Below are 15074 nucleotides of genomic sequence, written 5' to 3' on the forward strand. Positions count from 1 at the left end.
CTCAACCTAGACTCATGAAAGGGTTTATCCAAAGAAACCTCATTGAAGGAAGCCATCAAGATAGTTTCGCCAGTGAAACCCCTTTGAAGTAGGTCTTCCAAGGTAGTTTCGGTAGACAACACTTTTAAAAGTGGCATAACTTTCACATCGAATGTTCAAATATAGTCATTCAGCCACTCAAATTGATCATAAAACCCCATTTGAGCACACCTATGGGGTTATTTTTTGGAAAATCTTGCATATATAGTATTAAATATTACATGTATTTTATGAGAGTGATATATAAGTGCAAGTTAATACTTATTTATAATAATTTAAACTTCTTCATAAACATATTTATAAATATCTTGTTATTAATGCTATTAAAACATTAGAATGCTCTTGTCATATTGATATAAATATGTTTAATAAGTAATTATATATGTATAAAATTATTACATTGAGAGTGATTATGAGGGATGTTTCTTAAAGGAATTATTTTTCAACACGTTTTTAAGGTAATAACAAGGGTACAAAGGATGTCTATGAAGAAGAAAACTATGTTAGGTAAAATTGAATGAGTTACAATTCTGTATATTTTTTATGATAAAGGGATCTAGTTCTAGTGAAAATAAAAGTGTAAAAACAATGTTTCCTGAAGAAATACTATTTTTTAAATCTCTTGAAAACATGCTCGGATAAACTTGCTCATAGGTTTTTGCTCATAAAATTAATGCACCCCTCCTTGCATAGAAAGGATAAGCAAGCAACAAATTACCTAAAAACATACCTGTGCAGATATTTTTTGCATAGCCTACATGTGTGAGCATGTTAGCATCATAGGGTGGCTTATGGGGAGCTCACTTGGATATTCTATGGGCATCATCATACTTGCAAAATCCAATCTATGTGTGGTCATTGTTAAACAAATGAATTTAAGTAAGCTATGGCAAAAGTTTCAATGTAGCTCCCTTGCAAATCCTGTATGATGATTATCCTATGCATGCATCCCACTTTGAACCCATTGTTAAGATTACTACAATGGGCAAAGGAAAATTTCCACAAATATGGTTGATTTATCCAGCGTTAAATCTTTGAGGAAGGTAAAACAAGTTGCAAGAAGCAAAGTTATGCATAGGAATTCTTCTTTAACATAGCAAATTAAAGCAATCAATTCCTTGTTGCAGAAACACTTGAAGCATGTTAAAAATTAGAGCTACACTTTTGATGATTGTTTATCTGCTAATACTTTAAAATACTTGCTAGGTTCAAAGTCATCAACCAAAAAACTATGAGTTGCTATAGTGAATCAATTTAGGAATTCATTGTACAACAGTTGTAGAAAAGCATTAGAATGCCTGAAAACTTTTTTACCACCATATTTCTTACAAACATTGCATGGAACACAAAACTATAAAGAGTACCTGTTACATATGAGCATCTCAGTATCAGAGAATGGTCTTTGGGGTGACCATTTTTCTATTTTGTGGGACTCCAAGTATCTCAAAAGGCCAATCTACATATGGTCACTATTGTAAGGAAAAATTTACAGCAAATATTGTACAAATTTTGGTTTATCCCTTTTCAAGTTCTCTATCACAACAATCCAATGCATGTTTCACTCTTTAGGCCAATTATTGAGATTGATGAGGTAGTGCCTATTCAAATATCATGTAAACACTTTGAGCATCGACAACATTCTTGTAACAAAGACATGTGGCTTCAAGAGCAAACCTTTGAAAGCCTATCTCTAAGAATATCATGTCTAGTAGTAGAAACACTGAGAGTGGGTGACACTTTTGCTCTAAAGAACAAGATGCGTCACTGCAATTGATCATAAGAAGTATGCCTCAAGGAATAGCTATAGCAATGCTAAGTGACACAAGAAAATCCATGATAAGCAGGGCATTTCTTTGCAAAAGATAATAGACCATGTAAGGTATCTTAAGAAAAAATAAATTCAAGAATCAGATGATAATTGCAATCAAGAGAAAGTTAGAGTACCACGACAATTAGATGATAGTATGACTATCAAAATTGCAGTCAAGAGAAAGTTAGATTACCAAACTCCGTATAGAAGTGGTAATGCATAGTTTATAAGATTTTTAGCCAAATTGTAGCTTAGCAAGGAGAAGTACATTGAATGTTTATAAGAAAACTTAGCATGACCTACATTGGTTTGCAATACTAAAACTTAATTTAGTGTCCAATCACTTGAACATTGCCCGCCAAAAATGGCCAGTAGATGTGCTATCCCTATCACTTACAGTATTAGCAAGTAAGCCCTATAAGTGATAGATAGTCTCAATGAAGAGCCGGGCCAACTCCAATGTCTTCACTGTACTCTTCGTTAGAATAAACTGACACATATTGGTTAACCAGTCTACGATTACCCATACTAAATCTTGGCCTCTAATCATTCTAGGTAATCCCACAATAAAATCCATAGAGATACTTTCCCACTTACTCGCAGCAATCTCCAGTGGATTCAAAAGGCTGCATATCTTAAGGCATTTATATCTTATTGGTCTAACATTTTGTGGACTTTAAAACATAATCCTAGATGTCCTTATGTAACCCAAAACAATAAACCTACCTTTTAACTAGCACATAAGTCTTCCGTATTCCAGGATGACCCACGCACGGACTATCATGACACTCATAAAGAATTTGGCACCATGTGTCTAAGTCCACTAGTACACATGCTCTACTCCCATAGCCATCCCTTTTTCCTAGTTGTCTCTTACTCAAAAGAATGGAATGTCTACTGGCTGATCCTCTGAGCATTCATAATGTGTCACATCTATTATGTCAAATGGGTCCATTAAAATAGCATTGTTAAATGCCTCAACCCGAACATTGTTATTTGCATCTGTAGCCATCTCATTCATTTGTTGCTCAAAACTTTTCCAAGCTCAAGCACTTTGCTGATTTGAATTTATGCTAAAGTTTCATTTCTTGTACACTTTGGTAATTTGGTCCAATTCCTAAGGTAAGCTAATTGCCATGTCTTGGTTAATTGTTTCAAATTTCTTCAGATCCTTGGAAGGGGACATAAAGTATTCATTGTTCTTTGTAATAGTTTTTTGGGTCATGATGTTGATCAAAATGTGAGAATCGAATTATTTGTGGCGTAATTTTTTCCTTACAAGTAATTTTGTTATACTCAGATACAAACTCAGTAAGGGATATTAGCTTCAAGTATCTTTGGCTGTGCTATGTAGCTATTAGTACTTGAAGCACACATAATACCAGTCGAATCAGCTAGTGGTGATCATAATATCTTGTCAAGCTTTAATATTGTCGTGCATTGATGCGAGGGTGATGTGTTTATAAATTATATTTCTTTGGAAGTGTGGTGTAATGATGATGAAAGTATTGTATATATTGCTTGTTGTGCCAACATTTGTTGCAAGTTTAGGAATGTGGCCCCCATTTTTTTAATGCGAGCAATTGCATCATAGTTTTCATTGTTGGTTTTCTTTATTACGTCATGAAAATGATTTTGTTATTGTATTATCCACCTTTTTGAGGTATGATGTATGGTATGTAGTCGGATCTAATATGAATTGAACATTCTTGTTTGCTCTCCACAATGGTGCCAATGACAAGCATGAGGTGGTTTTCTTTTCAACAATAATGTAGGTCATGTTAAATTTGCTTGTAAACATTCAATGTACTTATGCTTACTAAGCTACAATTTTTTGGAGGTTTGAAAAACTCCCAAACCCTCAAATTGCTTTCTTTTGTACACAAAGTTTCCACAAGGGGGGAGAGATAGACAGACAGACAAACAAACAAAGAGAGAGAGAGAGAGAGAGAGAGAGAGTAGCATGACACAGGGGGGAAGAGACAGAGAGAGAGAGAAAGAGAGAGATGTAGAGGGAGAGAGAGAACTTGGAAGTGAATAGATATCGTCAGTGACGGATGGGAAAGACCTAGGCAACGAACGGATATTGTGACTCATGAATCTACTCGCATGAACGAAAATCGAGGCTTTGCTATTCTGTTGAGGTGAAAACCTTGATGTACAATTTCCAACCTCGAGCCCCCATGGTTGTTGTTCTCGAGAAGGAGAAACTAGGAAATGTTAAGGACATTCTTTAGGATCTCAATGAGATGTTGAAGATAGCCAAAGATAATTTTAGATGGGCCTAGGATTGTGCTAGACATTATGTTGACAAGAATCATCATCAGGTGACCTTCAAAAAAGGGGAAAATTTTAAGGGTTCTTGACTAGTCAAAATCCTTAGGCTAGCATAATTCCTAAATTATTGCTGAGGTATTGCAATTGAAACATTTATGGGTAGTGATGAGAAGATCATTGACCTATAAGTACTAGTGGGCCATATCAAGCCAATGCAAGACAGGCCCGAGGAAGGTTCTACTTGGAAGAAGTTTAATACACCTCTACGACGCTTTTCAAAATTCATTTTTGAGGACAAAGACTCTCTTTAAGGGGGGGAAAATCAATTATACTTCCAGATGGAAACGATCCTTCCATCTCGAAATGATCATATGGATGAGAATCAATCATGCTTGGACAAGGGAGAGGATATACTTCAAAGAGCTAGACTTTTAGTTGTCTTTTGTGCCACCCTATTCTCTTGTGTAGGCTCATCCCTTATGCAAAGGTAAGAGGCTTGAGAGATGACGTCTCAGGCTTGAAGGTGACATTTGGTTAAAAGGGGTATGTCTAAGAAAAGGAAGCCTTCATTGTTTTAGTGTTGACATGTGGGAGAAATGAGATCCATGTGACTAATGTTGTTTTGGTAGATTGGGACCCCATTTGGTGTTCAATAAAGGACAAGTTAGAGGCTGAGGTTCAAGAAATAACTAGAATTTCACATGCTTTCAAATAAGATGTTCTACGTTTGGGAATGGAACCATCATACTATGGCATGGTAGTTTGCAACAAAGGAGAGGTTTTCAAATACAACGGAAAAGCCACTTCTTTCTAAATACTTGTTCTTTGCGTTAGTCTTGGGGATTTGCCAATATGATTTTATATGTTGTAATGGCATGATTGCTTTGGTTCCCCCCTCATTGAGAGATGAGCTCATTAATTGTGCCAACATTTGTGCTACCAACGATGAGGAATATATGAGAGATCTACTGAAAAAGATAGAAGATTAAGATTGACTATTAAAAAAAAAACCACAAAGGGAGTGAGTCGTGGTATCCTTTCACAATAAGATACCTTGGAAAATTGGTGCATAATTGTAAGTTGTACCCATGATTTTGTTGGTATATGCGCAATGCCCACCTCTCATATGTAACCACCAATGTTCCATAGTGCCCTTTTATAAGGCCCCCATTATGAGGAGAAGCCATGGTGTGATCACTGACATTGGTAGGATCCTAGTTTTGACACTAGATGAGGTCTCATGGTGACCGTTTGATGGTTAGGAGATGGTAGAAGGAACAACGTACTCCTCGGGGGTAGCACCCCTGATCCTAGGGTCTAGGGGCAATGCCCCCAACGGCAGGGTCCAAGGTCTACCGGTAGGCCCCAACCCATGACGGTATGCCCTCCATTGCATGCGGTAGGCCCCAACCCATGATGGTATGCCCTCCATTGCATGCGCATGAGCATTCGCATGTGAATTTGCTTGCGCGCGCATGGTCGATGGTCGGTGGTCAATCTTCTTTGGATGGTGGCGAAGTTCAAGCAAACATGTGCCACTGTTCTCACACTTGGTCACGCAATGTGCTAAGTCAATATGCACGTGCCACTGCCATCCCACCATTGTGGTGGAATCAGTCTACTACGAAGGGCTATATAAGGAGGCCACTTCTCAGGCCTCAACATCGAATGCCAATACCCCTACCTTAAGTCCTTCTCCATCCAAGGTCTGTCTAGAATCGCCATTGAAGCTCTACTGGAGAGTGCATGAGTGGACTGCACCATCAATTGTATCTTATTTGGTGATACAAAATTTTTATTCTGCTCTATTGTATCTACTCTTTGGTTCTTGTACTATCATTGTTGTCAAACGATCTCTCCATTGCATCATATTTCTATAGATTTTTTGAAAGTCAAGGAGTTTCTATTTTTAAAAATAATAGTTGTTTTGTAATAGATTTGGATAACTCAAGCGTTTGGAAAGAAGCTTGAGCAAGAAAAGCTTATGTCAGACATTGAGCCATAAAAACTAGTGATGTGCCCCGAGAGAGGTAGAGAGATGGGGAGCTTGGAGAGCTGGCTACTTGATATGCATGAGTGCTTTGTCTTTTCCATGCAAGTTTCTATCGCTGAAGATGTTCTATATTCTTTTGCAAGAGTCCCTTGTCTTTTATATGTTTGTAATGCATGGGTGCTTTCTGCGGGCTTGAATACTTTCTTCTCAGCTAGGAAAATTGGACATTTCTTACTATAAAGTGCTTAGTTATGGAAGCACGTTTCTGTATATACTTGGTTTTAGAAGCATGTTTCTTATTATAGAGTGCTTGGTTATAGGTAATGGTTGCACATATGTAGGTCATGCCCTGCATGCAGCTCAATGGATCTTGCAAAACAAGGTGCAAACAAACATGGTAAGTGGGGTGGGGGGAAGGGCTAGGGAAGAGGGTCTCTATTTGAAAACATGGTCTAGGGGGTTCCCTTTATCTCCAATGTTGATACAATGGGCTGTTCCGATGTTCCATGAGATGACAAGCATACCATTGTTAGTGAGGTTGGTGCCCAGCATGAGGTGGTTAACACTCTTGTACCTCAAGAGGCATGTCTAGAGATTGTGCCATATATTGTCTAGTCAGAGATCCTTCCTTCTAGAAACTATAGTATGGATGAGACTAAATCATACTTGGACAGGGGAGACGATACAATTCAAAGGACTTGAATTTTTTGTTGTTTTTAGTGCCCCCCTATCCCCGTATGGATGCTTAACCCTTATGCAAAGGTAAGAGGCTTGAGAGATGACGTTTCAGGCTTGAAGGCAACATGTGGTTAAGAGGGATATGTCCAAGAAAACAGAGCCTTAATTGTTTCTTTCTTTTTTTCCTATAAAAATGAACAACTATTACTACTTGAAAAACAAATGCCGCCTGAAAAGGGCCAACCTGTTTCTTGAGCTCCTAGCGTACCGCCTAGGGAGTCTCTGGAACAGGGGCTAACAACCACAATGGTTGACTATACAACCAACGCATGCCTCTCTCTATGAGAACATAGAAGGAGCCTACAGGCCATGCCTTGCAGAAATGTGTGCACCTTTTGACGGTTGCTCTAGACCTCGGAGTCCCATGCTCCCATATAGCAGGCATAGTGTAAATGATATCCTGCTAGATGGTGACGACAATGGTCGTCAGATTAGTCTGTTGGCCTCCCATCACCCAACTATAGTTGGTGACTCAAATATCCAAAGTAATGGCACCAACATTTTGCGTAACTCATTTACCCTCCATCCCCCTTATATACTACGTGATATCACAGAGCACGTCACATTTCCCTCATTAACTTAAATGCTATTCCATGCATGTTTGAAAATCATCCAATGCATTTTATAATTCATTAACTATATTTCATTCTGATGCTAATTTCACTTTCCAAGAATTGCATCTTTTATAGTCACTTACCTTCTTATAGACATCATTAGATCCACCAAGTAAGAATTATTCACAAGCAAAAGACGACTTCCTATGCATCACCCTATGCTTCTCAAAAGCCCATCCACTTTGCTTCATGGGGTGGTTTGCAAACCACCTTGTCCTAGTAAAGGCTGACCAGCAACTCGGTTTTCCTATTGGCACCTACTCAAGATCAGGGGTTTAGGCAACAACCACCAAATTTTCCTTCCAAAACTACTACTTGTGAGCCTACTTTGAAATTTGACATCCAGCCTGGTTTGCAACGTGCGTCCTTCCTATGAGCAGTTTCTGAAGCACTATCTCTACGACCCACTTCTGACAAACCTAACCTTAACTTCAACAAAGAGTAAAGAGGAGTCAACACGACCTCCAAGGCTTTGGCCTAGTGGTTTGGGCATGCGGGCTTCCAATCCCGATTCAAATCTCCTACCAATCTAGGGCAGATACCCCTTGATAGGATAAGGGTTTCGTGATTGCTCTTGCAACTTGCTAAGAGCACTATCCCATGTTACTGCCAAGGCTGAAAGCCCAGCAATGCAATGCTCCACCTATCATTGCAAAAATACGTCCCCACGAGCTTGATCGATGAGGCTTGGCAAGAATATTGAGGACTTTCTCTTCCATGGGCGCACTATAATGTTGCTCTAGCATACCCTCAAACAACGTTGTTAGGCTAGTGGGCTAGTGATGCAAAGTTGGGAGAAGGAGCCTGCAGCACTACAAGCAGCATGGAGTATTTCAACTTGGCTGCTAGTGGCACTAGGAGAGAGTTGCGAGTAAGCATGGGGAAGTAAAAAACTTCTATAGCTACATCTTCAACCTCCCTCAAACATCCTTCCATACCAACTTGCCTCAATCCACTGGTCACCTTAGAAGGAACCTTAAACCTTTTCCTTGATAGTGAAGCCTAAGCCCTGCCTGAGCTTTCTATTACATGGGTGGGTGAGTGTGAGTTGGCCACAGCTGCCCGGGCGAATACCAGGTGGGTGTTTTTTTGAAGGGGACCATTATAAAGATTAAAGATAAAGATAAAGATAAAGAAATGCAGAGTTACCTCCCCAAAAAGGATGGAGTCCCTTTCGAGGAGCAAACTAGACCTTGGGAGTCCTCCTGCTCCCCTCCGCTTCTTCGCTCGCCCCTGGTTGTGTGCTCTTCGGGCTGCTTCTTCCAATGGATTCACGATTTGGCAAGGTGATTTGCAATATTAATCTGTTGTTCAGTATTTTCATTTGAGATTCCTAACGCCCTGTGCAGTGCATATCATATGCTCCTCCTATGGATCCACGATTTGCCAAGGTGATTTGCAATCTGTTATTGAGTGTCTTATTTGAGACGTGTAATGTCCTGTGCAGTTATATAAACTGCTCGCTTCGATTTGGCAAGGTGATTTGCAACATATTGTACTGTTGTTGAGTGTAGAAGCTTGACAACGTACTTTCTCCTTCTGAATCCTCAGACAATTATTTAACAGGGTGGTGGCGGAATTCAAATGCCGATTTCTTCTTGAATAAGTTTATGCAACTGCATATATGATTCTCATAGAGTTGCTGTCACGGAGCTCAGAGTCAGATTCGTAGAATATTCTCTTCCTTGTCGCTGTAGGCTCAGCCTTTTCATCTGAGACGTGTTGATGTTTGACAATTTGATTACTAGGCTGCAATCATAGATGGAGAGCGAACAACTATGTAAGAGTTTGCCTATGATTTCAGCTATGAGAAAAGGAACTCCAAATTGCAAGGGGGGTTCCTTTCCTTCCCTTTTTAGCATGTTAGATGTAATTTGTATGTTGATGGCCGTATTATCTTTGGAGTCATTGTAGTGTGATAAGAGATACACTGGTCATACTTCAAGATGAGTTTGAGATGATGGATCTAGGAGAGCTTCACTATTTCCTTGGTATGGAGATTCAGAGGATGGCTAATGGAAGCTTTCTTAGTCAGTATAGGTATCACTTGGAGCATTAGAGAGATTCCGCATGACGTAGAAAGCAGTCTAGCAGGTACTTGGATGGATCCAAGGATCCTGTGCAGCCTCTTGCAGCTTTTGCTGCACCAAATCAGGGCAAACAGCTTTGACAAAATAAATAGCAAAAGGACTCCCTTTCCCAGGTGCCTGCCCAGAATTAGAGATAATAATACCTCAAAAAATATATCCTTGAGCAGATCTAATGTACCCTGATGGGGCTCTGGCTGAGGGGCTCTGGCTGATACTGAACCAAGAGTGCCCCCCCGGAATGAAATGACTTGGGGGGGTGGGGGAGGGAGAGAGTGAGAGGGCTTTTGAAGGGGTGAGAGTCTAGGGAGGTTTGGTGAGAAAAGTCCAAAAGTGCGTCTAGGATGTGGAGGAGGATATAGGCTGGCTAGGAGGTTAAGCAGATGCATTGTTTGGGTATGGCAGTTCTTTTTCTCGAGCTCCCACTTGTGAATGGTGTTCTAGTGTGGGTAAGCTGAGATCTTGAGGGCGTGAAACAACTTACAAGTCCTACATGCCTACCCCAACTAAGGGGCGGCTGAAAACCTTAGGTGAAATGTGGGCGTGAAGGAAAGGTGGAAGAAGGGGAGCTGAGGGTGTTGAAAAGCCCTCAAATGGAAGCTTGAGAGCAAGCCCACCGGGTCCTTGGGGTCTAAAATGAGGGGAAAGGGGTAGAAGGAGGCCCCAGCATGTAAGCGCACCTATAGGGCAGTAAAGGGGGGAGAAACGACCATAGAAGGGGGAAAAGAGACTCAACAGCCCAAAATAGGCTATCAAAACTCGGCTGAGGGTGGCAGTGAACCAATCGAAGAACGATTGGCATCAGAAAGGGAAGTGTGGACGAGGAAAGGTTGCAATGAAGGGGTTGTCGATGAGGGTGGTAATGGTGAGAGGGCTGGGGGAGGAGCAGGTCAAGTAGCTAATCGCTTGGCTTCTTAACAGATATGTTTTGGTGGTGATGATGTTTATGCTTATGATGGATTAATGCACATTTTTAACACCGAATTTATTTGCCCAGGATATAGTGTACTTAAAAAAATTCAGTGGACTTCCTTAGTTTAATCTACAATTGTTGGAAAGTGAAGCCCCCATATGAGGAGAGCATGGGGGAGGGAGACCTAGGGCAAGACCTGCCTCAGGGGCATTTGTTTGGAATCTGGATGCCATGTGGGCAGCATGCCCAGAGTTAAGCACATGGCAAGAGGGCTGCCACATGGGCAGTACCCCACAGAAAAAGAGAGAAAGGGGCTGCCACATGGACAGCATCATGGCTGTTGTGGGCAGCACATCTAGAGAAGTACCTGCAGCCATCTGGGTATGGATCAGCACCATGGATATGGTAGAAGCAGGTCCAGGAGCAGATCAGTGGTGGTTTGGAGCTCCAGACAGAGGCGAGGAATGGCGGGGTGCTGCAGCATCAAAGGCACACATGTGCGGGGCAGTATTGGGGCCTGCACAAGGGCCTGTTGATGGCAGAACAGCAGCCAACCAGGTCGGCCAGCAAGCAGACTGGTCGGCCAGGATGATGCTCGCTGGTTGGTTTTTATGACAGGCCTTTGGGCCTATAAAAGGAGGGCCTCGAGGCCCTTACAAATCATTCTCTGGAGCAGCAGTTAGGGCTTTCTTGGGCCTCTTCCCAGGAGGTGAAGGAGACCTAAAGAGGACTGCAGACTGAAACAGTAAGTGCTGCCTACCCAGGCTGGTTTCCAGACAGCAAGGTGGAGAGGATCATTCTGGACAGAAAGTCTACAGACGCTTGAGGTGGAGCACGCGGGCACGAGTCTAGAGATAGCCGGCAGATAGGAGAAGTACCTTGTGGTAAGAGTAGAGGACCACACCATTGGTGGGACTCTGGATCTATCTCTTTTGTATTGTGTCCATAGCTTTGGATGGAAATATATTATTTTGGTGGTTTCTATATCTGGCTGGTTCATTGTCTATTGATGAGTCTGCACATCTATGTGATGCACACTTAGTAGGCTATTCTATCAGTCTTCCGCTGTGCGTACCCTCTGTTGGTCGATTTCTAACAACAATGTGTCTGTAGATTATCGTCATGTTGGCAATGAGTGTCAATTGTATGTGCATGTTGTAGATGCCAAGACAGATTGTGTGACCTTTAACCAGTTACCATGTAGACAGCTCATATTAGCTTATGCAGTTAAGTCTTTTGGTGCCATATGTAAGGAAAAGTTGCCCTGATCATGCTAGTATGGTGTGTTTGTCTTCTAGAAATCCTACGAAGCAAAGCAATATAAAAAGGGATTGAAGGCTGCTGATCATGTGCCAAAGGAGTTTCCAAAAAATGAAGGTATTTGCTCATCTATGTGTATTAATTGCTTTTAAGGCTTACTTTATATTTGGGACTAAGGTGATGCTTTGTAAGTGTCATTTCACTTTGCAGCCTTTAGCACATTTGGGTTCCCACTTGCACTCCGATTTGTTTGAAAATGGCAAGAGCCTTTCGCTTGAAGTCCCCCCCCCCGCGCCCCCTTCAGTTGTGTTGTACGAGAGCAATTAGTCACTTGTTATTTTGCATTTTCTTGGTCTTGACATGAAGGAGTGTGTGAGCTTGTGAAGCCTATATATGTGCATGTGTGGATTAGTTGTTTGAATTCATTACCATTGTGACGATTTTGCTTGTTTTTATATTTTGATTCTCAGTAAGCATGGTTGCCTATCCTTGCCAAGAGGATCTTCAAAAGGTCCAATGCTCGGACATTTTTCTCTTCAGTAAGGTTAAAAAAAATCTAACTGGTCAGTTAATGATATTACCTTAGGATAATGCATGATGACAAGTTTTGCATTTTTCCTAAGTATTGGTGCCCTAGGGGCTTGGAGTTGCTCCCCCAACTGATTGAGGAGAGGGTGAGAGTGCTTGCCCACTTGAGAGGAGCTAATAATAGGATTCATGAGATTGAGCAGGTCATCTTGGAGGCATATGCTCGGCTATCTGGCACACATACACCACATCACTCTATGATATTCCAGCCCATGCACCACCTGATATGTCCAGCCCACCACATCGTACCTGTTTACCACATGGAATGTGCATGCTGCATTGCGTCGACTCCATAAACCAAGATCACGAGGGGCTGCGGACTGAGCTCTTGCACTTGGATAGGAGGCCTTGGCCCCAATCCTAGCACATATGTTCAACCATGTTGTATGCCATGGCTTCCCCCTACTTGTAGTACCACCGCAGTGCCGATACACAAAGTAAGAGATCCCCATGGATACTAGGAACTACTGCACTCTCATGGTTGGCATACATTGGCCAAGATTTATGGGTCGGTACTAGAGAGCGATCAGTACCCACACAAGCACATGGAGGCACATGGGCAGCAAGTTTTGGGACAGGCTGTATTCTAGAGATGTCAATCTAATCTAGATTACATCTTCGCCCTATGGGCCATTGTAACCAAACCTTAACATACTTGAAAATACTTTAGCAATAAAATCACTGCTATTATGACACTTTTTGAGCAGTTTGCAACACACAAAACAGCTTCTAGAACAAATCGCAATATGGCTCTACTCCGTGGAATAGCTTGTAGAGGATCCTCGGCACCCTTAGACCGAATCGCAGTAGTGCTTGGCTCCTTGGAATCAATTCCGAGTAGGTCTGGGTGCTTTGGAGTTAATTCACAGCATCTCTGGGCACCAGGTAGGGCTGGAAACCTTAATCACAGCAAGTAGATGATCTTCTAGAAGGGCTGGGAACTGGATCGCTGCAGCTGCACTCTTTCCGGGCACTTGTACGCGTTAGAGAGTCGAAGATATGATGCTGGAATGAATCGCAACTCAGCCTAGGAGGAGTAGAAGTGAATCACAGCAATAGAAAGAGGGGTCTGTGAGAGAAAAAGAATACAAGACACCACACTAGGGCCTAGAAATAAGGGCTGGCTCCCCCTGAAGGTCTTTATTGCAATAGAATTATCTTTGTACAATTGGCTCATGAAAGAGCATAAGTCTGAGTACAATCTTGAATGAATTTGGGAGGCCAAGGGCCTTTCTTTTATAGACTAGGCCTAGCAAAAAGCTAGGGCCTGCTTTTTAAAAGCTACTTTTACAAAAAGCCAAGCGTTTAGTCTTTGTCCTTCTAAATTTGGTGCTCTGGAGCTTTTAGGCGCCTTTTAATCTTGCGGGCCCTCCTTTTAATGAGGCACCCCCTTGTCTTTACTTTTTGAGCCTTGTGGGACCTGCTTTTTATACTTTTCTCTCCACTCTTGGGTTTTTTTGCACTCTCTTAGGTCCGACACGTGGCACAAACAAATTCCAATACTTTAACCCATTAAAGGTTAGCGAAATGCATGCATTCCTAGTTCTTGGACTAATCCTAGTCCCTTGTGGGCGTCCCCACAATTCTCTTTTACCAATGCAAAAAGTAAAAGCAATAATACTTATTCTAGTGAACCAAAGTCAGTTTTCTTTCACCATAGTCAATCTGATAAAGACTCTTCTTTATTTCTTGGGAGAAATACCAATTGGTGACAGCCATCATCAAAGAGGTGAGATCGAGATCCTAGAAAGTCTGTGCTTGCTTTTTAGACTTTCGAAAGGCCCTTGACACAGTTCCATGCTCTTGGATGATTAGGAGACTTTAGGAGTTGCGGATCCTAGGAGTCATGATTTGGGGAGTGGCGAGTCTATATGAGTCAGTAAGAGGGAGAGTACATGCCGTAGGGGCATGTCAGATTAGATTAAGAGCATGATCGGAGTGAAGAAAGGATGCCCCCCTCATAGAAACTTTTTGGGCTCTACATTGTTGAGATTCATGACCTTCATCGATCGCCTAGGAGATGAGGGGTCACTGCTTGTGGACCTTATTGCATTGCTTGGAAAGGCTTTGTAAGACTCTTTTAGCTAAGATCTCTCTCTAGTGTGCTTTTCCAGACTTGGACAGCAAGCAATCAGGCATGTAGATTTGTCGTTTATAGTCAAAGGTTGTTTCTAGATTTTCCCAATCCAATGCCTTTGTGCAAACTGGGGTCACTATCTCAAATCTCTTGGGACACTCCTAATGTTGCTTAAGAGATAGTCTTTCTCTTCTTTGGCTTTTGTCCCTGGGTGGATTGCGGATGGGTTATTGGTCAATAGTCTTGGAATGCAGACCACTAGAGCTGCAAACACAAGGTAAAGGATAAATGACATCGTCAGTGGTTTACTCTATGATACTATAGGTTTGGGATGAGGTCTTAATGTTTCTACGAGCACTTACACATCTGAGATTTTAACTTATCCTTTGTGAGAGTAGCATGGTTGGCTAAAGAGAGACATAGTAGCTTGAGCTTAATGGATCAGCATCATGTTTTAATGGAGTGGCAAGACAGTTTCAAGAAGTGTATTTTACCCTAGTTCGATCTTCTAGCAGGGGAGTAATTCACGTTGATTTGGGAGGATCTCCCATAGTATAGATACTAGCAAAGAGATCTAGAGTTACCGTCATGCACTTCAAGGCTGTTGGGAATTTGGGCAAGGACTGAATAGGTGCATGTGGTGTTATTCTTCTATTGTGTCTTTTTTTGCTACTTAGA

The 15074-nt window shown here is 41.6% G+C and overlaps 1 protein-coding gene across 1 annotated transcript in view; it reads left to right on the plus strand.

Annotated features, from left to right (window-relative positions):
- The first annotated feature begins 8601 nt into the window (after positions 1-8601).
- Positions 8602-15074, plus strand: part of CPI1 (cyclopropyl isomerase) — a 43849-nt gene continuing 37376 nt past the window's right edge. Inside the window, exons 1-2 of the mRNA XM_087379333.1 lie at positions 8602-8757; positions 11770-11848. Of these exons, the coding sequence (XP_087235459.1) occupies positions 8737-8757; positions 11770-11848 (100 nt within the window). The 5' untranslated portion in view covers positions 8602-8736. The remainder of the gene's footprint in view (positions 8758-11769; positions 11849-15074) is intronic.

Source organism: Dipteris shenzhenensis, chromosome 9 (genome assembly GCF_047967505.1).
Source record: "Dipteris shenzhenensis isolate YYH24624 ecotype China chromosome 9, Dip_SZ_1.0, whole genome shotgun sequence".
NCBI classification, from domain to species: Eukaryota; Viridiplantae; Streptophyta; class Polypodiopsida; order Gleicheniales; family Dipteridaceae; genus Dipteris; species Dipteris shenzhenensis.